This window comes from Gossypium raimondii, chromosome 9 (assembly GCF_025698545.1).
Source record: "Gossypium raimondii isolate GPD5lz chromosome 9, ASM2569854v1, whole genome shotgun sequence".
NCBI classification, from domain to species: domain Eukaryota; kingdom Viridiplantae; phylum Streptophyta; class Magnoliopsida; order Malvales; family Malvaceae; genus Gossypium; species Gossypium raimondii.
This window is the reverse complement of record NC_068573.1, coordinates 45,643,077-45,664,692: the sequence shown is the minus strand read 5'-3', so window position 1 is coordinate 45,664,692 and position 21,616 is coordinate 45,643,077. Positions and strand designations below refer to the sequence as shown.

Genomic DNA, 21,616 nt, shown 5'->3' with positions numbered 1-21,616 from the left:
AAGTATAATTCGAATATAATATATAAATTAAAATTGAAATTTAATAACTTTATGTAATTTAAATAAACTGAATGGTTATGGATTAAGTACGCATACTTTATTTTGAAAAAGAAAACTAAGTTAACAATTTGAATTAAAACTAAATTTAGAAATTCGAATATTGTCGGGAAGAAAAATAGAAACTCGAATTTAATCCAGCTGGGACCCAGCATATTTAAACTTTGTCTCTCAATGTATTATTAGAAAATTATATATGAATTTTAATTTAATGTATAATTGTATATATGAATTTTAATTTGATATAATTATATACGTGAAACTTTAATTGTAACTTAAATGTATAATTGAAAATTTAATTTTGATTTAATTATACAGATTTAAAGAAATAAATACATCAATTTATTTTATATTGGATAAATATAATTATTTATGTATGTAATATATAAACATAAAATGATATATCAATAATTGTGTTAAAATTTATAAGAATTGGATCAAATTAAAATTTTATGTATAAAATTGCACAAAATTAAAGTTCATGTATATAATTACATATTAAACCATAATTCATTTATAATTTTGATATTTATCCTAAAATATAAGATTAGTAGTTAAATCTATAATTAACTTTTTAATTATTAGTAGTTACATCAATAATTAACTTTTAATTATTACAAATTAAAATTCATTTTCGATTTAACTTTTGTCCACCTTTCTTTCAGTAAAAAGTCTTAACGTGGGAATTAACTACTTTTTAATATATTTTTATACAGTCGTTATTTTTGATAAATAGAGTCAATAAATTCTCAACCAACTCTATTGTAATAATCGAAGCCGAAATAAGGGCGAAGGTTTTGTTTTGTTTTTTTTAAAGTATTTATATTCAGTTCATTCTGCTAGATACTTGCTCTTTTGCTTAAGTGCTCTATTGTTAATTTGTTGGTTTTTGAAATTTCGATTTTTGTCGAAAAAGAAAAACACAATGGAACCACTGGATTACCACGCTGAGGAGAGGAGCAAGGCGTCGTTCGATGTAGAAGAGATGAAGATCGTTTGGGCTGGTTCTCGTCACGCCTTTGAGATCTCCGATAGAGCTGCTCGTCTCGTCGCTAGTGATCCGGTGATCTAGTGTTTTTTTTTTCTCTTTTTTGTCATTTGATTTCTTGTTTCCTACATTATGGCTGTGAAATATATATGAAACAGAAGTTTCAGAAGATTGAGAGTTTTGGTTAATCATAACTTGAAATTGTTAGTTTCTTACACTTTTATTGCTGAATGGCTCCGATTAATTTTTCTTTTTTTTTTTCTAGATTAATTCCATTTCTCTTTGGTTCCCGAGAACACGCGGGAAAAAAAAGTGAAGCTGAAGTTTGGATTTTGGCCTCTAGTTGTTAGTTGCTTTTAGGGTTTAAAATTTAAATATATTGTTTCCTATAATCCCTTATCAGAATATGCTTTTTACTGTATGTTTCTCACGAAAATGTAGGAAGAAATCCAATTTTTGTTTGGTTGCGTAAATTGAGTATTCAGTTTCTGCCTGTTAAATGTGCACCAGCATTCGGGATATTGCAATATTATAAAATTTGAGGTTCTTCTTAAGCTTTTCAGCTACCGGAAAGAGTTTCCTTGGACTTGAGACAACTTTTACCTGTTTCTTAATTTCAGCTTAGTTTCTCTATGTTTTGCCACTTGAGTCTTTTAACTCTTGAAATGCGTTAAAGAATAGAAGACTAAGTGTCTTAAAGATTGAGGCAGTTCCATAATTTACCTTCAGTTGTTCTAGATTTTGGATTTGAGTTTTGGTATTGTTAGTTTCGAAAAATTGGCATAAGTGGAAAAGTGAAATGAAGCAAAGATGTGATTTTCTCTTCCAGTGATGTTGTCGTACTTTTCTATTAGTTTCTGCACTGATTGATATTTAATATTCCTAACCTTTCCCTCCAGTAACCTAAACGACTAGAGTCACTTCTCAATTTGGCATTTTTAAAGAAAATTCTTTCATATCTAAGTAGTCTTCCTTCTATTTTTTCTAGGTCTTTCGAAAGGATAACAGAACTATGCTTAGTAGGAAGGAGTTGTTTAAAGATACTTTGAGAAAAACTGCTCATGCAGTGAAGCGGACTATTGAGCTTAATCTCTCTGGTTTCTTTTCATCTGAGCTTCTCATTGCGTTATTTGATTTTTCCCTTGGATACCTAATTAAATTGTTATCTTTTATGACAGAGGAAGAGACACATACATTATGGTTTTATGTGGATCAGCCTGCTTATGCAAACCTTCATTGGGTAAGTGCTATTTCTTGATTCCAGTTATAAGCTTCTAAGTACCATGTATGCTATTTCTACGCTAAGCAATATATTTGGAAAACAAAAGAAACTTTGGTCAACTTCAGCATTCAAATCTCGTTTGCTAAATCTAATATAAAATGATGGTCTCTTTGGGGTAATTTCTGGGTTTGAAGTTTGCATTATTTAAATCTAGTTTTAAGTTTTAACCTACTAATATATATTTTCTTGATAGGGAATGTTTATACCTGCTATTGAAGGACAAGGAACTGAGGAGCAGAAACAGAAATGGCTGCCAATGGCACATAACATGCAAATCATTGGATGCTATGCACAAACTGAACTTGGTCATGGCTCCAATGTCCAAGGGCTTGAAACTACAGCAACATTTGATCCTCAGACTGATGAATTTGTCATTCATAGCCCCACATTGACTTCAAGCAAAGTGAGTAAAATAGTTAACAATCCTTTGATCAATTTGTCTTTGATATTGATCAATTATACTTTGTAGTAAGCAATATATCCTGAGAACTGCTTCAATAATCATTCTCAGTATTTTTCTTCTTTGGCTCAGACATCCTCAAGTGTATCCTCTCTCCTCTTTTTTCTTGTGTACAATGCGTAGTTTTCTTATGCGTACTTTGCATACTTCATGACTTGTTGTAATCTTATAGTGATCTCCTTGTATTTTATTCACTTAGCTTGGTTTTTGCTATTTATAGTGGTGGCCTGGTGGACTGGGTAAAGTATCCACACATGCTGTGGTTTATGCTCGTCTTAGAACAGATGGACAAGATTATGGAGTGCATGGTAAGTTCCTAATTCATGAACTTACTTCTTTAGCTGGTATTGCAGATATTAATTCAGATACTTTCTTTTTCAGGTTTTATTGTCCAGCTGCGTAGTCTGGATGACCACTCTCCTCTTCCAGGCATAACAGTTGGTGATATTGGAATGAAATTTGGAAGTGGGGCATATAACAGCATGGACAATGGTCTTCTGAGATTTGACCATGTGCGCATCCCGAGGAACCAAATGCTAATGCGGTTTGTTCTATAACCATTCCTCTCTCTGTCTTTGTCTGCTGCTTTCTCTGAAGGCCAATATTTTTTCTCTCGTTTGATGTTTATCTGTCTGCCCACCTTATAGAGGAATAAAAGTGTAGCCATGGTGGGAAGTATCTTTTGAAAAGTCTTTACTGGATAGTTCCTGTAATGAGCAGTTTTTTCTTGACTGAAGTTGCAAGGCTGCAAAATTTTCTGCAACGTCAGTTAACAATAGAGAGGTTTTAGAGTGCTTATAAACCTAAAATTTATAAAAGTATCTTTCGTCAATTGAAGAAAAAGACCAACAAGGAAGCTAAAAAAGTGATAACCTAGGCTGAAGTGCTGCTCCTATAGTGTGATTTTCATGCAAAAACAAGATGACTGTTCTGATGTTTGCTTCTTTATTTCCTCGCCAAATGTTTCAGTCTTTCCCAGGTTACAAGAGAAGGGAAATATGTACAATCTGATGTTCCCCGCCAGCTGGTTTATGGTACTATGGTCTATGTCCGACAAATAATTGTATCCGAAGCTTCCTGTGCTTTGTCAAGGGCAGTTTGTATTGCAACAAGGTACAGTGCTGTTCGTAGACAATTTGGTTCAGAGAATGGTGGTCCAGAGACCCAGGTACTACTTTCTTTTGGACTGCATACACTGATACACTGATACACTGATACACCTATACATATTATTTCCAGTACAGATTGTTGTACACAGCAACCTTTTATTTTATAATCACTTCTAATGGCTTGTTCTTTCCCATAGAAACTTCCAAAGACTTTTGTTGAAAAGTATTGGTTGCTACTGCTGTTGATGTTTCAGACTAATTTTTACATGTCCCAAAGGCTGATGCATCTAATGCTTTTACATTTATTTAATTTGCTTCAGGTGATTAACTATAAAACTCAGCAAAGTAGACTCTTTCCTTTGCTTGCCTCTGCCTATGCTTTCAGATTTGTTGGTGAATGGATGAAATGGCTATACACTGATGTGAGCAAAAGATTGCAAGTCAATGATTTCTCCACGTTACCTGAGGTTCATGCATGCGCTGCAGGGTTAAAATCTATTACCACTTCTGCAACTGCAGTATGTCACTATTACTAACCTTCACTGGTCTTCCTTATAATTATATTGATTAGTTTTCTACTATGTCAAATCTTGATTAGTTTTCCTTCTATTTGGTTGGCCAGTTTATTTTCTATTTGATGGCACAAATGCTCTCTCTTTACTTTTAAAAGTTTTGATATTCATTTGAAATCACAGTCAATAACTCAGTTTATTTATTTATGTTTTTATCTTGGCTAAAATAATATGCTTGCAGGATGCCATCGAAGAATGCCGAAAGTTGTGTGGTGGTCATGGTTATCTTTCTTGCAGTGGGCTTCCGGAATTATTTGCAGTTTATATCCCTAACTGTACTTATGAAGGAGACAATATTGTGATGCTTTTGCAGGTGTGAAAAATGTGAAATAGTATATAACTTTTATTTTTGTCAACCTTTCTTTGTCTTCATTTTGTTCTTTTAGATGGTAATGAATGAATTCCAATTTTCTAATGGAGGCTTAATCTTAGTAGTAGGTTTTACTATCTATTATGAGAATCTCTGATTTCAATATCTTATTAGCTGTATTGCTGGTGCTTCTTGGTATTTTATGTAGATAGGATGAACTATGTTACTCGGGCTTGGATGTGAGTGTTAAATACGAGTATATATCTGACACAGATATGGTTAGATTTTGTAAGTGTCTCTATGTATTTAGAGGATCTTTAGAGGTCATATCCCCATATCTATGAATCGGATAGGAGTGTCGGACACTAAAGAAGAGTGAAGAGTCCGAGTAGCATAGAGGATGAATCTATAGCAAAGAACATGTAAGAAATATCACAATTGAAATAGGGAACCAATCTAAAATCCTTAGATGTTGTGTTCATAATGATGATGGGGTGCCATCTATTGACAATGCAAGCGGAAATATTTCTGTAGGTTGCAAGGTTTCTAATGAAGACCATTTCCCGGCTGGTGTCTGGAAAGATGCCTGTTGGGACAGCGGCATATTTGGGACGAGTAGAACATCTCATGCAATGCCATTGTGAAGTTCAAAGGGGTACCTCTTACATGTTTTTCTTTCTTGAGCTTGTTTACGACTTGTATTTTGAATTATTGCTTCTTGGAAAATTGAAAATTGTCATTTTTACCAATATTAATTATGATTTGCGCAATGCCTAGGAGTAAGTTTGCTGGTCCTTATTTCTAAACAATTTAAAGCTTATTTTAATTCTAATCTACAAAAATATTGCCAACTCTAGACATGGTTTCATACTCCTTGACAAATTAACATTGGACTGGGTAAGTAACAATATAATTATTTCATTATTTCGGTTGGCTTGCAGCTGAGGATTGGCTGAAACATAGTATTATATTGGAGGCATTTGAAGCGAGGTCTGCTCGGATGTCTGTTGCCTGTGCTGAAAGCCTTAGCAGATTTTCAACTCCAGAAGAGGGTATCTTCTCTCTACGTTGATGGGTGAATAAGCATTCTCTTTTATCAGTCATTTTTATTGTCATGTTACTCAACCAAGTTCACTCTTGCATGGTCCTCTTGTAGATGGTCATGTTTGGGGGCGTAAATGAGACACCTTTGATCACAAATTACTCAAGTTAGACTAGAAAAAAATAAAATTTGGCTTAGTCATTTTCGAGTTGAGCTCTAACTTGAGTAGCTCAAGCTGTTGGTTGGACTGAATTTGTGTACTTTCATGTTTTATTCATATAGCTGGCGAGTTTAATATATATTTATTTTTCACCAATATTGAAAAATTCTAGCATGAACTAGAAGTCGAGCACAAATAATCAAGCTTGAGGTTAAGCATGGAGATCGAGCTTAGTTTTTACTAGGTAATCATGCCTAATTGAGCAAGTTCAAGCAGTTCACCCCTTGAACCGAATTAATTTCAAGCTTTAAAAGTTAAACTCAATGAGTCCGACTCATACTTTGAGCCTTGAATTTCAAGTCGAGATTGAGCTTCTTACTGCTTGAGTTCAGCTCAGCTCAATTATGAATATCATTTTGTTATGATATATAATCTGGATTCTGGACTGACCTCTCTGCTTTTAAGTTGTTGAAGTAGATAAATTAATTGGGCTTCCATGTTCTCTTTTCCCTTTTTTATATATCTTCAGGTTTTGGTGAAATCTCAGCAGATCTGGTTGAGGCTGCCGTTGCTCATTGTCAGTTAATTATTGTTTCCAAGTAAGCTTCTCCTTGAAATTAATAGTCGATGAGGTTTCTTATGTATGGAAGGAACCAAACTATAATATTCATAAAACTCGAACTTTCATCACAATTTCTAAGAAATTGGTTGCAAAAGTTGAACACCAAATCATAGGATCAACATAGTGTCGGCTGCTTGATTTGTTTTTCAGGTTCATTGAGAAACTGCAGCAAGACATACCAGGAAAGGGAGTGAAAACACAGTTGGAGAACCTCTGCAACGTATATGCATTGTCTCTTTTACACAAACATCTTGGTGATTTCGTCTCCACTGGCTGCATTACCCCAAAACAAGGTGCACTAGCGAACGAACAGCTCAGATCACTTTACTCCCAGGTTTGTTTCAAGTATTTGATTCCGTTAATACGGTGATCAGCTCAAAAGGCTGCTGCATTCTCACTAGTTTTGATCTCATTTAAAACTGTAGGTCCGCCCGAATGCGATTGCCCTTGTTGATGCATTCAATCACACTGACCACTACCTTGGCTCGGTTCTCGGTTGCTATGATGGAAATGTTTATCAAAAACTGTATGAGGAAGCGTGGAAGAGTCCGTTGAATGATACGGTTGTGCCGGATGGTTATGATGAGTACATTCGGCCACTTTTGAAGCAAAATTTTCGTACTGCAAGACTCTAACAGTTCAAGTACCTTGCAGTTGGTTGAATGTTAGAATGAGGAAGGTTAGCTTAAAACTGGGCTTCCGCAACTATTTATCTTCTCTTACAGATTATGGCTCTGATTTGTTGTTATTTGCGGAATTAAACGTCGTCGTAGGGTACCTTCGATTCTTAAGTTACGTAGTGGGATAAAAGTTAAAGATGATATATATATGTGTGTTTTATATATCTATTCTGTAATAAATAGATGGAAATTAATTAAGTCTGGCTCGTTCATTGATTTATTCGATTGTAGTTTTATTCGCTTGAATCGTTTAATTTTAATATGTTTATAGTTTTCTTTTTTAAAATAAAATTAATCCAACCATATTTGTACAGCCAATATCATCCCAGTTTGTAAAAGTAAGCAACAACCATTTATTTAATCAATTATACATTAAGACGCTCTATAAAGCACTCTTTACAGTAATGCCAAAATCGCTGACCCAAAGTATATGCTCTAGCAACTTCGAAATTGGTTAAAAGTAGGACATATATGCGATCAACAAAATTGGTGTGACTTGTTTGGTATTAGCAATCCTCCGAGCAGTGCATGTTGAATAGTCTGAAACTCAGCTACATTGGGATATTGTTGAATTGCCTCTGCAACCGTGTGAATTTTATCATCCTACCCAAATCATTCTCCTCATCGAAAATTGCGCCCAACAGTGCATGAAGTACGGTTATATCTTTTAGCGTTATTATAGTTTTGTCTCGTGGAAATTAAAAGTATAGATTATGGAATTTTATTGTTCAACTGATACATAAAAAAATCTCAGTACGCCTCAAAATTTATCTATTTGACTAATCGTACATAATAGGTCTATATTATGTATTTTTTTAATATCATTATTCTTTTCTTTACAATAATTTTTACCTTTTAAAAATTCTATGTTAAACTTTATTTTAATAAATATTTAATAATTACAAATAATAAAATATTAAAATAATATATTTCAAGAAACTTTAATTTTAAATTTCCTTTTAGAGATATCTATATTATCATAAGAGTGAAACGATCATAAAGAAAATCAAAACTAAAAAAAAGATTAAATTATATAATATGTAAATATTGAGAGATAATTTTTTATAATCAAAACTAAATTCACACAATATATAAATATTTGAAGGTTAAAATTATTAATATACTAATTTTAAAATGGACTCTTTTCATGAGTACTTTAACTTTTTCACGTTATAAAACATGAAAAATTAATATGATGCTATTTATTTTCATCAACATTTTTTTTTGGGTCGATTTCATCAACATTAAATATACAAAAAACTTTCTTAAAAAGAATACAAAAATTAATTTTTATACTTAATTTGAAAAATAATTAGTCTGCAAATAGAAGTGCTTATAGGCCAAGTCGAGTTTATGTAAGATATCTAGACTAATTTTTCAAATTCGAGCCTAACTCAACCCGAAAAACAAACTTATTTTTTGTCCAAACCTAACCCAATTTAAGAAAGATAGACTCGAACTCAACCCAACCCGTTTATATTTGAATTTTTTAAATTAGTTTTTATTTAAAAATAAGTTTTTAAAAAAAATATATAATACACTAAGTGCACTAAAAATATTAAAATAAATATTTCTAACATAAATATATTAAATTTTTTATTATATTAAAAAAACAAATAAATATAATAAATGTTTTATTTTATTAAATATAATTTTTAAAATTTTATATTTTGGGTTGAGTTATTTAGTTTGGTAATTTTTTTTTTAAGTTTTGGGTAATTGGTTTAATTGTTATTGAGTTAGTAATTTAATATAAATATAAACATATATAAGTATTGTTTATCATATATAATTAATATAATTATTTTTTATAACATAATATATTTGAGCCAAGCTAGAGCAAAAAAATCTTTCCCAATGCTCAGGCCCTATAGAAAATGACCCTTAAATTTTACTCAATCCCAATTTTTAAGCCTTGTATTTTTATTCAAACCCTCCCATTTTTTGGGTAGGCTTTTTGACCAGGGCAGGTGGCCCAACTTATGAGTAAGTTTATCTGTAGATATGATTAATCAACTTTGTTTAACGTTCATTGTAACAATAGTTAGAACAAAAATAAACAGCGTAAGTAAAATGAGTACAGAAAAGAAACAATACAACCAATCTTTGTTTACACAGTTCAGGTACAACGATCTTACGTCTTCGAAGCCTCGTTCATGGTAAATTTTTTATTCAATCACCAAATATTTCAAGAGTGTGCTTCTTTCCCTATTTATTAAAGCTGACAACCTCTTCTCCAAGCAAGTATATGCAACCTCGATAAAGAATTAATGATCCCACAACTTACAATAGTCACTAAACAGAGATTCAACTAAGGGTGAGTTTGGATGGGCGATGCGTTTACCTGCGGTTAGTGTAAAAACAGCGGTGGCGGTGAAATTAGATATTGTAGCGTGAGACAAAAAGTAAGCTAAATGCACCGCACCGCACCCAATCGCCCATCCAAACCCACCCTAAGTGTTACATACACCTTAATTAACTAAACAAATACTCAAAAAGAGACAAACAAGCTAATCAAAACACAACGTGGGTGCCCTTTTTGTAAAAATCAACTCTTAAAACTTGATTTTTCAAGGGAGAATCCCCCCTATATATAGGCTCAGAGAGCAATAAAATATTCTCTTCTAAAACAATTGATAAGTCTTTGAAAAACTCCTTTAAATAAATCTGATAACTATTTTTAAAAATAGCTCTTTAATTAAAATTTTCATACTAATCAAATCACTTCAAGAAAGTCGATAGGGAGACTAAAACATTTAGTCGACCTCTACCATATTTTGTCAAATATGTCATATTTAAATGGATCAAACTCATGTAAAAGATTAAAAACGATGACCCAAGTAAAAAACAAATTGATTATTACAGTACATGAAACGAGCACTGAGCAGCAGCAACTTCAACATAATTTACCTTTTATCCTACAATAAAAGGACTTGTCAAAATAGTGTATAAGAGACTTGGAGGCGATTCACATTTTGGTCCAAGTGGTGGGCCGCCGAGCTGTTAAATATTTGCAGGGCGAGAACGACGCCCACAAGGACAGGCTTGGACTATTGTTGCGTTAGGGGAGTTGGTCCCAAGGGTGGGTTGCGTGTGGCAGGTATGCATGCCAACCCACTTTCAAACTTCTAATTGACTGCTGTATACAGATATATTTTTACCATTATAAAATTATTCATCAAATTGGTAGATTTAATTAATAATCATCTCAATTTAAAAAAAAATATTTTAAGACTAATTTTATGTTTTGAAAACCACCTCCAAAAACATTACTTCATTTAAAAACTACTATATATGTCATTACTTTCTTTTAAAAATTATTAATTTAGAGAGATGGAAAAAGGTACTACATAAAATATCCCTGGATTTTAAGTATACTCATTTGTTGTTATTAATTTCCCTTAATTATTCTTAAGCATTTCAAACTAAAAATTATTTTATTAAGTGGAGAGACGTGAGATAAATTTTAACTATAAATATAAATATATAAATCCAGAAAATAAAATAAAGCCATAAAAAAACAAGGTCCTTGCCAACCTCTTCCGAATAACCAGAAGAAGACTGGTAGCTGAAACATCTTTAACGTTAGCTAAGTATAATTAACTTAATTCGGTTACATCATATATAATCTCCATTCTCACTCTATTTAATTATTATTAAGTAGAAACAAACATAAGAAAAAAAAAGCAGAGGGTTTGTTTCGGAGGTGAAGAAAGAAGGTTTTGTGTTGGAAGGAAGGAAGGAAAGTGAGGGAAAATAATTAAAGATGGTGGAATACATGAAAAAGGATGTGGTGATAGTTGCAGGATTGATAGGGGTGCAATTCTTTTTCGCAGGGAATTCAGTTTTACTTGGATACCTAATGTCCCTAGGCCTTAAACCTTTCACCATTGTTATTTTCTTCTCCTTTTCAACCTTCCTCGTTGTCTCTCCTTTTGCTGTTCACTTTGAAAGGTAAATTTTTCTTTTGGGTTTATCGAAATTGTATGTTTGAGGTGTATATGCTTAATTTTAGCGCTAAGATTTTCTATGGGTTGGGAGTGAATTTGGTGAGAGTTTGACGTTAATTTTGCAGGAGCAAATGGCCCAAACAATTGACATTGAAGTTGATAATTCAGCTGGTTTCCATCTCCTTTTCAGGGTAAACATGATTGCTCTTTCGACATTATTTGGTACAATAAATCAAATATAAATAATTTATATGTTTAATAGATTACATATGCAAGCTTAATATATTCCAAAGAAAGATAATATGTCTCCCCCAATGATGTTATGATTAATATTTGTTTCAGGGTAAGTCTATTCCAGTTCCTATTTCTAAAAGGGATAAATCTATCCTCACCTGCAATGGCAACAGCCATGCCAAACCTTACTCCAGCCCTCATCTTTATAATTGCTTGGACTTGCAGGTATTGTATTTATTTCTTTTTTTTTTCTTTTTTTTTCTTTCCCAAAGTAGTTTTATTATTAAAAATTGGATTATCCCACATAAATTTATTATATTAAATGTTATATTTATCTTATATTCCTTTTGTTTTATCAATGTTTAAATTTTTATATAATATTGAAAACGAGAGGATATATATGGTTTAAACCCGGTCATCTAAGTGTTAGATAAGAGTTTTAACAACCACTTCTCCAAACAAATCAAAACAATTTTTTGAGTTCTAATACTATATATATATATGCATGTGTATATATATATTAATAATCTCTAATACTATATTTTAAGAATTAAAAAATTATGTTAGGTCTTTGAATTCACTTCATTCTTCGGGTTTGACTCCTCTCCATTACCTTTTTACCTATTATTATTTAATACATATTCAATCATCATTCTTAAGTTGACTTTCATATTTAGTAGATAGACCTTTCACATTTTTTTTTTGGTGAAATGAAAAAACATCAATTACATAAAACAACCATTTATTTTATCCACTTGCAGTAAATCTAGAATATCCTTAGCTCATCAATAACTTGTAAGCTTGATTTCCAACTCAAACTGAGTTTAGCAAGACGATCCGCTACCAAATTTTGATTTCTTGGGATATGCTTAATCCTCCACTCCCCTTCTGACTACAAGATGCGATGAGTTCTTCGAAGCACAATAATCCCTGAGTCTTTCAAATCCATATCAGTCAAGATCTGGGCAATTTCAAGATTATCTGTCATAATAATGATCCGTCTATAGCCCTTATTAAATAAAATAAGGGTCCCATTTAGAATGCCCCAGACTTCAACCTCAAATGGAGAGCACATGCCTAAGAATTGGTTAAATCCCATTATCCAATTTCCATCTCGATCACGAGCTACGCTTCCTGTTGCAGCATAACCAGAATCTTTGGCCACAGCCCCATCAATGGATAAATACACCCAAGTATCATCTAAATTGACCGTCAAATAGATCCCTGCTTGTTATTAATGTGATCTCCAACATGAGAGTCGTAGTGACGACCCCAGCAACTAGAGACTTTCACCACTTCAGATGCTATCCATGATATGTGTTGGAAGATAAATAGGTTCCTATTCTTCCATATACGCCAAGCTACTAATCCAAATAGGTAGGACCAAATAAGACGACAATCTTGCAATCTTTCATGAAAACAAAGGTTAAGAGTAAGCCAGTCCTGAAAAGAGACAGGGAAAAACCTTTTTTTTTTTAACTGATTTGGAATCACAAGCCTCCACACATCTTTCGCAGGAGGACAATCTCTAAGAACACGCGCCAAATCCTCAAGGTCATGACCACATATAGTACATGACTGATTCCCTGTCTAGCTCGTTCCAAATTTGTAAGAAGTCTTTGTTTGAAAACAAGCCAAAGAAAGACTCTACCTCTCTAAGGACCCAGATATTTCTAAAGAACCTTCCAATATTCCTCCTGAGAATTCCAAGAATCCTCTTTCAAAGACCAATAGGCATTGCGAACTAAGAGGACACTAGACACTGATCGAGCCCATATAACTTTATCCGAACTAGAGTCAGGGTGTGGAGGAGGAATGCTAATGATTCTATTGATTATATCTTCAGTCACCTAGACACGAAACAAATCCAAATTCCAGCTACCATTAGAATTGATCATCTCCCTAACACAACAATCCAAATCAAAGTTAGCAGAATAAGAAATTTTTGAGATTAAAGGGCCCATACCTAGAATCTAAGGATCTTTCCAACATCGAGTACTAGCACCATTTCCAATAGATTATGCAAGATTTTCTCGAAGAAGCGGTCATATCTTAGAGAATGCCCTCCATAAATGAGAACATTGGCTTCTACTGATAGAATCTGGGAACTGATCTTTCCAACCATACTTGGCACGAAGAACACGAACCCAAAGCGCATTACTTTTAGACACTAGATTAAAGCCAATCTTCATAAGGAAAGATGAATTTTGATCTTCCAAATGTCTGAAGCCAAGACCTACCTGAGCCCTCGGTTTACAAATATAATTCCAACCTACTAAAGACATTTTAAGATGCCCATCAGTACTGCCCCAAATAAACAATCTAACCAATATTTCAATGTCAACATTAACACCTTTCGGAATCATTAAAGACTGCATGAAGTAATTAGGTATGGAAAGGAGTACCGATTGAGCCAAAGTGATTCTTCCTACAATAGATAAATTCCTGGCATCCCAACTTTGCAATTTCTTTCTCACCTTATCCACAATAAAGCTCAGAGTACTCTTGGTAATCCTGTCATGCAAAAGAGGAACACCCAAATAGGTTCCAAGATTTCAGACTTCTTAAAAACTAAAAAGCTGGTTAATTTGATTACGAACATCAACTTCAGTATCTTTGGAAAAGAATATGTTACTTTTTCTAACACTGATTTGGTGACCCAAAATCTCACAGAACTGAGTTAGGATGCTATCCAGTAATCGAGCTTGGTCAAGCTGAGCTTTACAGAAGATCACCAAGTCATCCGCAAAGAAAAAATGAGAAACTGAAGGACCTATGCGAGAAAGATGAATTGGGGCCCATTTTTCAGATCCTATTTCTGTTCGAATAAAATGCCTTAACCATTCCATGCAAAGTACAAATAGATAAGGCGATAAAGGACAACCTTGGTGAATTTCTCTCTTAGGTTTGAACTTCTGAGTAGGCACTCCATTCCATAGAATTTGCATAGAAGAGGAAGAAATAGCTGGCATAATTACATTCCGTAAGAAGACAGGGATTCCAGCTGCAATCAAAGAAACACTTATAAATTCCCAACTAACTCTTTCATAGGCTTTCTCTAAATCTAACTTAATAGCCATCAACTTCCTTCCTTTCCAATTGCATCGCATAGAATGGATGACTTCTTGAGCTAAAATAATGTTATCAGAAATGTTACGCCCAGCTATGAACCCAGCTTGTTCTTGGGAGATAAGCTTAGGAAAGATCACCTTGAACAGATTTGCAATTACTTTTATCACCAACTTGTAGAGAACATAACATAAACTAATGGGCCTAAAGTGACTAAAGTCCTCAGGACTCTCTTTTTTAGGAATCAACACAATCAACGTATTATTCAATTCTGGCTCAATCATACGTCAGCAAAAACATCTTGAACCCACTGGCACACATTATTATATCCCACTGGTTTTGAAAAAAATGAGCATGGAAACTATCACTTCTAGGAGCTTTCAAAGGAGCCATGTCAAACAATGCCCTTTTAATCTCCTCATTAATGATAGTAGCCTCTAAAAAAATGATCTTTGAAGAATTAAAGCTAGGAAAACCAACATTTGGAATATCCCTCAAGACAGGGGGAGCCTCTCCATAAAGTTCTTCAAAGAAATCCACCGCCTTAGCTTGCAGGATGTCATGATCTGAACACCATTCCCCATTATCAATACGTAAGGTTGTGATACGGTTGAATTTTCTTCTCCTCAACGTACGGCTATGAAAAAAATTTGTATTTCGGTCCCCCAATTGAAGCCAATCGCAGCGAGCATTTTGTCTCCAAAGTAAATCTTCATGGTCAAGAACATTTTCCAGCTCATCCCTAATTTCCAATTCTTTTCCTGCTAAATACGTAGAGGAAGAATGCTCCAAGGCTTTTTGAATATTGTTGAGCGATCTCATAAGATTTCTCTTACGAGTACCTAGAAAGCCATAAATATTCCTGCTCCAATCTTTAGCAAAAAAGGTAAAATTATTTAAAGATTCAACCATATTACCTGCAAAATTCCACTTTTCTTTAACAAGGTTGGAGAAATCACTATGCTTCGTCCATCCCGCTAAAAACCTGAAAGGTCTGCCTTGAGGTATGCTAAGGTCCTGTCTAATAGATAGCAAGAGGGGCCTATGATCAGACTTAATACGAGTGAGATGATGGACAAAGTACTGTGGAAAAACAGACACCCAAGCATCATTAGCTAAGGCCCGATCAAGTCTGATAAAAGTACCACCTCTTTGCCAAGTGAAAGTAGGTCTATTAAACCCCAAATCCTGCAACTCATAATAGTAAAAAAATTACCAAATAAAACGCAACGCTTACCAACGAAAACAAGACTCTTTTTATCTGAAAAAGATAAGATAGCATTAAAATCCCCCATAATTAACCAAGGAAAAGAAATGTTAGGGTTAGCAGATCTTAAGCCTTCCCAAAGAAGTTTTCGTTTACACCTATCTGAACTGCCATAAACAAAGGAAATAAAGAAAGTATTATTAGGATTAAGATTATCAACACGTAAGAAAATAAATTGCAGATGGTTTTGAACAATATGTATTTGGATAAACTCCTTCCATCCAACCTATATACCTCTTGAAAAACCATAGCTTCAACTCGATGTGAATAGTTAAACCCCAATTTTTCAATAATAAGATTAGCCTTTTTACCACTCACTCTTGGTTCCACCAAAAAACAACATCAGGCATGTGCTCCGTGTTGTATTCCTGAAAGGCTCGTAAAAAATTCCTGCTAGCGTACCCTTGACAATTCCATGATTTTTTTTTAGATTTAAAGCCATAATAAGATAAATACAATATAAAAATAAAGTAAACCAAACCCCCAATTTTAAGATAAAAACATTATCAAAAAAACAAAAAACAAATAAGGACTATAAGAAAAATCCTTACTGTCTAGGGACGTTAACTCCCTCTTATTGCACATTAGTTTCGACACTTATTTCAGCCCCAAGATTAGAATTTGCAAAGTTTGAAATGCTCTCGGTGAGATACTCCATCGATTCCTTCAAGGGCATTCGTTGGGCTCCCGAGATTTTGAAGTGGGCATTGCTGCCATGAAGCAATTTGGCCTGTTTTTTGGTATATCCTCTACCTCTGTTTTTAATAGCTTTACCCGAACCAGAGGAAATCACCGGAGAAAAACCAAAATTATTTAGGGAATGAGCATTGTTATTTTCCTTTGTTTGGGTGCTTTCATGGAAGACAACTGCCGAGTGTCTACCGGAGTCAAGGTTTCCAACATCCAGTGAAACTGCACTTCTATCCTGCCTTGTATCCTCTAAATCTAGCCAATTTATTGAGCCTTCACCTTCGAATCGGAGACCCATACCATCACCTGGGACTGTTTGCAATTCAGCCGCTGCATTAGACCGACTGCCTCTTCCAGTAGTAACAGGGAAGTGTTGGGCTGCCAAGTCCGGATCAGAATGATCCAAAACTCCCCGGGCTTGACCAGCTAATGTGACCCTAAAGCCCAAGCTATTAACAGGCTTCTTAATGCTATGTAAGTTTTCCTTCAGACTATTAATGGACATGCTGGGCTCCGAAATTAGCCTACCTTTCTCTTTAATAATAGGGCCACAATCCTCCATCAAGCGTACCTCCTTTAAATTGCTTTTATTATTATTGTTTTATTTCCCTTCTATTCGACCGTTATAAAGAATAGCAGAATCTTTTCCAATAAAATTGCCATGCAAAATTTCTTTTCCTTTTTAATGCCTAATATCTGGCAAAAATCCCTCAAAATCCTCTTTGTGCATGTCCTTACTATTAAAGACTCTATATCGATATCCTTTTTTTTCATTCTGTTGGTTATCTAAGGAAATTTGCACATTTTCTCTAATTTTCCGCCTTGATTTCCTTTCAACGATCATCCATGGTCTGAAATTTTCGTCTTCTTTCTTCGAGCCAGCCTTGGCCGTGTTTTGAATCTCCGATGACATTTCCGACGGGGCATTCTCCTTTTCGCTAGAGATTTCAGAATTTCTAAAAGGACAAGAGCTTTTCACATGCCCATATCTCCCACAGTGAAAACAAATTGTAGATAAAGATTCATATTTAAAATTCTGCTTACGACCATTAATCAAAATATGGGACACCAACGGCTTTTCCAAGTCAACGTAAACATCCATTCTAGCAAATCGCCCCCTAGTCCTGCTATCCGTGTTCATATCCAATTTAACCACTTTTCCAACCATTTCCCCTATCTCAGTGATGATTTTATGATTGTATAAATAGCCAGGTAAACCAGGAAATTTAATCCTTGCCATCACAACACTTGGGTAAGCTTGTGTAGGGTCAAAGGCTAACGTCCAAGGTTGAACCGTCAAATATTGACCAAATATGATCCAAGGACCTTCAGAAAGTGCCCTTTCACAGTCCAACTTATTCTGAAATTTTACCAGGAAGTAACCATTTTCTATATCCATCATATGTAAAGGCGCTGATGGTCTCCACAGATTGTACAATTTATTCTGCAAAACCGAAAAACCAATGTTACGACCAAGAAGTTTTAAAATCACCGTGTTCTCCATACCTTGAATAAGGATTTTGTGAATCCTATCCGAGAAAGAAATAGAGGGCACGCCATTCACAATTGATTTCTAAATGTCCCCGTCCAAGATATCAAGATCATCTTTTCCTTCCGAATCATTGAAAGTATCCTTTGACGATTGGCCGACGAGCATATCCCTCCACGAGATAGGCTTTTCTGGAGATGGGTCAATCAATATGTTATTATTTGTATCATCATCTCCTCCTCTGAATCAAACTTTCTTAGGATTCAACTCCTCAGTAATGGATTTTTCAAAGTCAGTGTTTTCGTAGAGAGAACTCATATTTTTTCCTTGTGTTTGATTTTCTTTTTAGACCTTTCACATTTGAACGGGGACAATCAATGTATTAGATATTAATGAATGAAAAAATAAAGGGTTGGATCTTAACCAGCCAGGTTCTAAGATTTTCACTTATCTTGAGTGATGGGAGCTCCCTTAAAATGGTGGATGATTGTTGTTGCAGGTTAGAAAAAGTAGCTCTAAGTTGCTTGTACAGTAAAGTGAAGATTGCCGGCACAATCTTATGCGTCTTAGGTGCCCTTACAATGAGCCTTATGCAAAGCACTGTCTCCTCCAAAGATGCAACAGCCATGCCTCCCCTAACTGACGTTGATACTGATATGATTTTCGACAAAGATAAGATCTCCGGCTGCTTGTATCTCGTTGCAGCTGTCTTTGTTCTATCAAGCAATATAGTCTTGCAAGTAATGATATATTCATCAAAAAACAAAACACGACGCAGCTCTTTCTTTTTCTTTGCTAAGATTTTGGTGTTCTTGCAGGCGATAACTTTGGGTGACTTGCCTGCGCCAATGTCACTATGTGCCCTAACATCGTTCATTGGAATGATTATTACTGCAATTGTTCAGTTAGTTGAAGATCATGCTTTGCAATGGGCTTCACCCTTTGTTAGCTTTAAGGACCTCATTATCTTTTCTCTAATGGTATGCTTCAAATTTCTTGAAGTATTCATGTTCGACATAGTGATATATTTGTTTAATTCAAAATGGGATATGCATAGGCAGGTGCAATGGGCGGGGCAAGTGTAAGCTTCAGTGGATGGGCAATGAAGAAAAGGGGACCAGTTTTTGTCTCAATGTTCAGCCCCATTGGAACAGTCATTGCAGTGGTTTTCTCTTTTATTACCTTAGGGGAGACAATTTCATTAGGAAGGTAAACATTGAACATACATATATATTATTATTCAACAATTTGGATGTAAGCTGAACAGTATTGGATAAATGTGTGTTTAATGCAGTTTTGCAGGAATGTTGCTTATGTTCACTGGTCTCTACGTCGTCTTATGGGCTAAAAGAAAAGAACTTTATTGTGATATTGAAGAGGGGGTGGATGCAGAGAAGCCATTATTAAATTAATATGTTGTTCATATTTACTTGCTATACAGAATGTAAATTTTTCCTATACTTCAACTGTTGTAGAAACTTGATATACTAGCAGCCTGTAAACTTGAAATGTCTAATTAATCTTGTCAAAGTAAATTTATACGAATTGTCTCCAGTATTCTTATCAAACATCCATGTTCTATATATTTTTGATGTAAGGATGAAAATGCAATTTGTCAAGTATACTAAAAATTTGGAAAAATTGTAACATATCTATTTGAATTTATCATGTACACCCAAATTTTGACAACTCTTGGTTAAACGGATAAAATGCACTTTTAATCCCTTCAAAAATTAATAATTTAATTTAAAGCATGTAACCTTTAGTTAAATATATATATATATATATATATATTACAATTTTGACTCTCTTAAAATTTAATAATTTAATCTAAGTTATTTAATCCAAAATTATGATCTAAAATTTAATCTTATAATTTTATTTCAGTCTCAATATAAAATTCTGGGCTTTGTTCCTGATGGTGTGGATGATGCTTCATACCTTTCGGTGTGGGTTTTGGATTTTACAGCTGGTTTGTTTTTAGGGTAAGTAGTGCGGACTAATTTTCTATAAAAACCAAGATTTGTCCAATTTTATAAATAAAAGTCAACTCATATCAGACATTAAGATATAAATTGAAAGAAAATTTAACAAAATGTCATGAATTTTTCTTTTAAGAAAATGATATAAAAGCTTTTGGCAAATGAATGCATTTTCTAATTTAATTACTTAAAGAAAATACTAAATTGCAAAAAAAGAAAAATATAAAATAAAATTCTAACTTAAAACTTAATTTGTTTCAAACAAACTTGACTCAAAACGATACAATATTAATCACATAAACATGAGATATTGTCTAAGAAATTGGAGGTTGACACTGACAATTTGTGATTAAAGAAAAAAGACCTTTGTTGCCAAGTCCTAGTAGAGATTTCAATAAGCTTACTCTCATGTACCCTAATCGAATTCCACATCAAATATTATATAAGGAAATTGTTTAATATCAGAACCATATCTATATATAGATAATACACACCTGTCAGTCGGCTGCATTGTAGTGTATGCATGTATATATATATATATATTGTTATTTATAAACATAAATATCAAATTCACTCATATTTCTCAACCCAATCATCAAATTTAATTAACTTCCAGGATACATATATGAAGTATTCAACAATTCTTAATCAGATAAAATAAAGTCAAAAAAGATTTAAATGACGTGCTGGACTTGCCATTTCATTACCACAATAATAATAATAAGAATAAGAACAACTAAATATATTATATATAGTCATGAGTGATCAGTTCATCACCACCAAACCCAATATACCAAAACTCCAAAAGTCTTCCGTATAGTCTCTCTCTCTCTCTCTCCATCGTCTCTGTTTAGTGATTCATTACCAGAAAATCCCAGGAAAAAAATGGAGGGTCTTATCCCTTTGGTATATCGAAGATTGAAGAAGGCCAAAACTCGTCGACAATACGAGTGTCTTTCCTCCGGCGCAGCTAAAAGCTACGACATTAGTGAGTTTTACGTTCAGAGTCCGAGTCAGTATATGAAACCCAATAATACATCCATGGCTGAGAAGAATATCGGTGGTCAAGGTCACCGCCGGCGTATGTCAACGGGAGATATCTCCGGGATGGATGGAATGGAAACCGGCGAATCTACAACTCCGGCGGTGGCAAAACTCACGAGGTTTAGGAGCCACAGGATGTTTTCATGCGTAACCGGTTGCTAGGTACTATCCATGTCTCTTTCTTACATCATAAAACATTATGTATTGTTTTTAATTGGCAATCAAAATGTTCATTAGAGGCACTGTATATACTCTTTTCTCTGCTAATTATATATTTTTCCTTGTAATAAGTAGAAAATGGTTGCTTTCAAATCTGAGAATTATTAATGCTTTTGCATGATTAATGAATTGATTGTTTACAACTTTAAAATATAGTATTTGATCAATAATAATTCAATGCTTTCAATTTTTGGTTTATATCATAACATATTTCTTGATTTTCAAAAAGAAAAAACAAAATATGAGGCAGTGGATCATGTGATCACATGTAAAAACGACATAATAATAAACATGTTGCAATAAAGGCAAAGGCTACAAATACTGGGACAACAGAAGAGTTAAACAAAAACAGGCAAATGGGTGTAATATTAGTATATTTTAATCCAATAA

The 21,616-nt window shown here is 33.8% G+C and overlaps 3 protein-coding genes across 3 annotated transcripts; all 3 read left to right on the top strand.

Moving 5' to 3' along the window:
* Positions 1–811: 811 nt before the first annotated feature.
* LOC105800282 (peroxisomal acyl-coenzyme A oxidase 1) lies at positions 812–7,502 on the top strand. Its single transcript, XM_052621384.1, has 15 exons — positions 812–851; positions 974–1,120; positions 2,034–2,142; positions 2,224–2,285; positions 2,521–2,730; positions 3,008–3,095; positions 3,169–3,331; positions 3,757–3,955; positions 4,217–4,414; positions 4,650–4,781; positions 5,313–5,433; positions 5,720–5,830; positions 6,510–6,579; positions 6,753–6,936; positions 7,028–7,502. Exons 2-15 carry the CDS (start codon positions 983–985, stop codon positions 7,235–7,237), a joined length of 1,995 nt encoding a protein of 664 aa, XP_052477344.1. The 5' UTR covers positions 812–851; positions 974–982; the 3' UTR covers positions 7,238–7,502.
* Positions 7,503–10,931: 3,429 nt separating this feature from the next.
* LOC105800281 (WAT1-related protein At5g47470) lies at positions 10,932–19,549 on the top strand. Its single transcript, XM_012631307.2, has 7 exons — positions 10,932–11,236; positions 11,358–11,423; positions 11,575–11,691; positions 18,481–18,721; positions 18,800–18,961; positions 19,039–19,190; positions 19,276–19,549. The coding sequence occupies exons 1-7, from the start codon at positions 11,049–11,051 to the stop codon at positions 19,391–19,393; spliced, it is 1,044 nt and encodes a 347-aa protein (XP_012486761.1). The 5' UTR covers positions 10,932–11,048; the 3' UTR covers positions 19,394–19,549.
* Positions 19,550–20,724: 1,175 nt separating this feature from the next.
* Positions 20,725–21,377, top strand: LOC105800280 (uncharacterized). Its single transcript, XM_012631306.2, has one exon. The coding sequence runs from the start codon at positions 20,849–20,851 to the stop codon at positions 21,167–21,169; it is 321 nt and encodes a 106-aa protein (XP_012486760.1). The 5' UTR covers positions 20,725–20,848; the 3' UTR covers positions 21,170–21,377.
* The last annotated feature ends 239 nt before the right edge of the window (positions 21,378–21,616 follow it).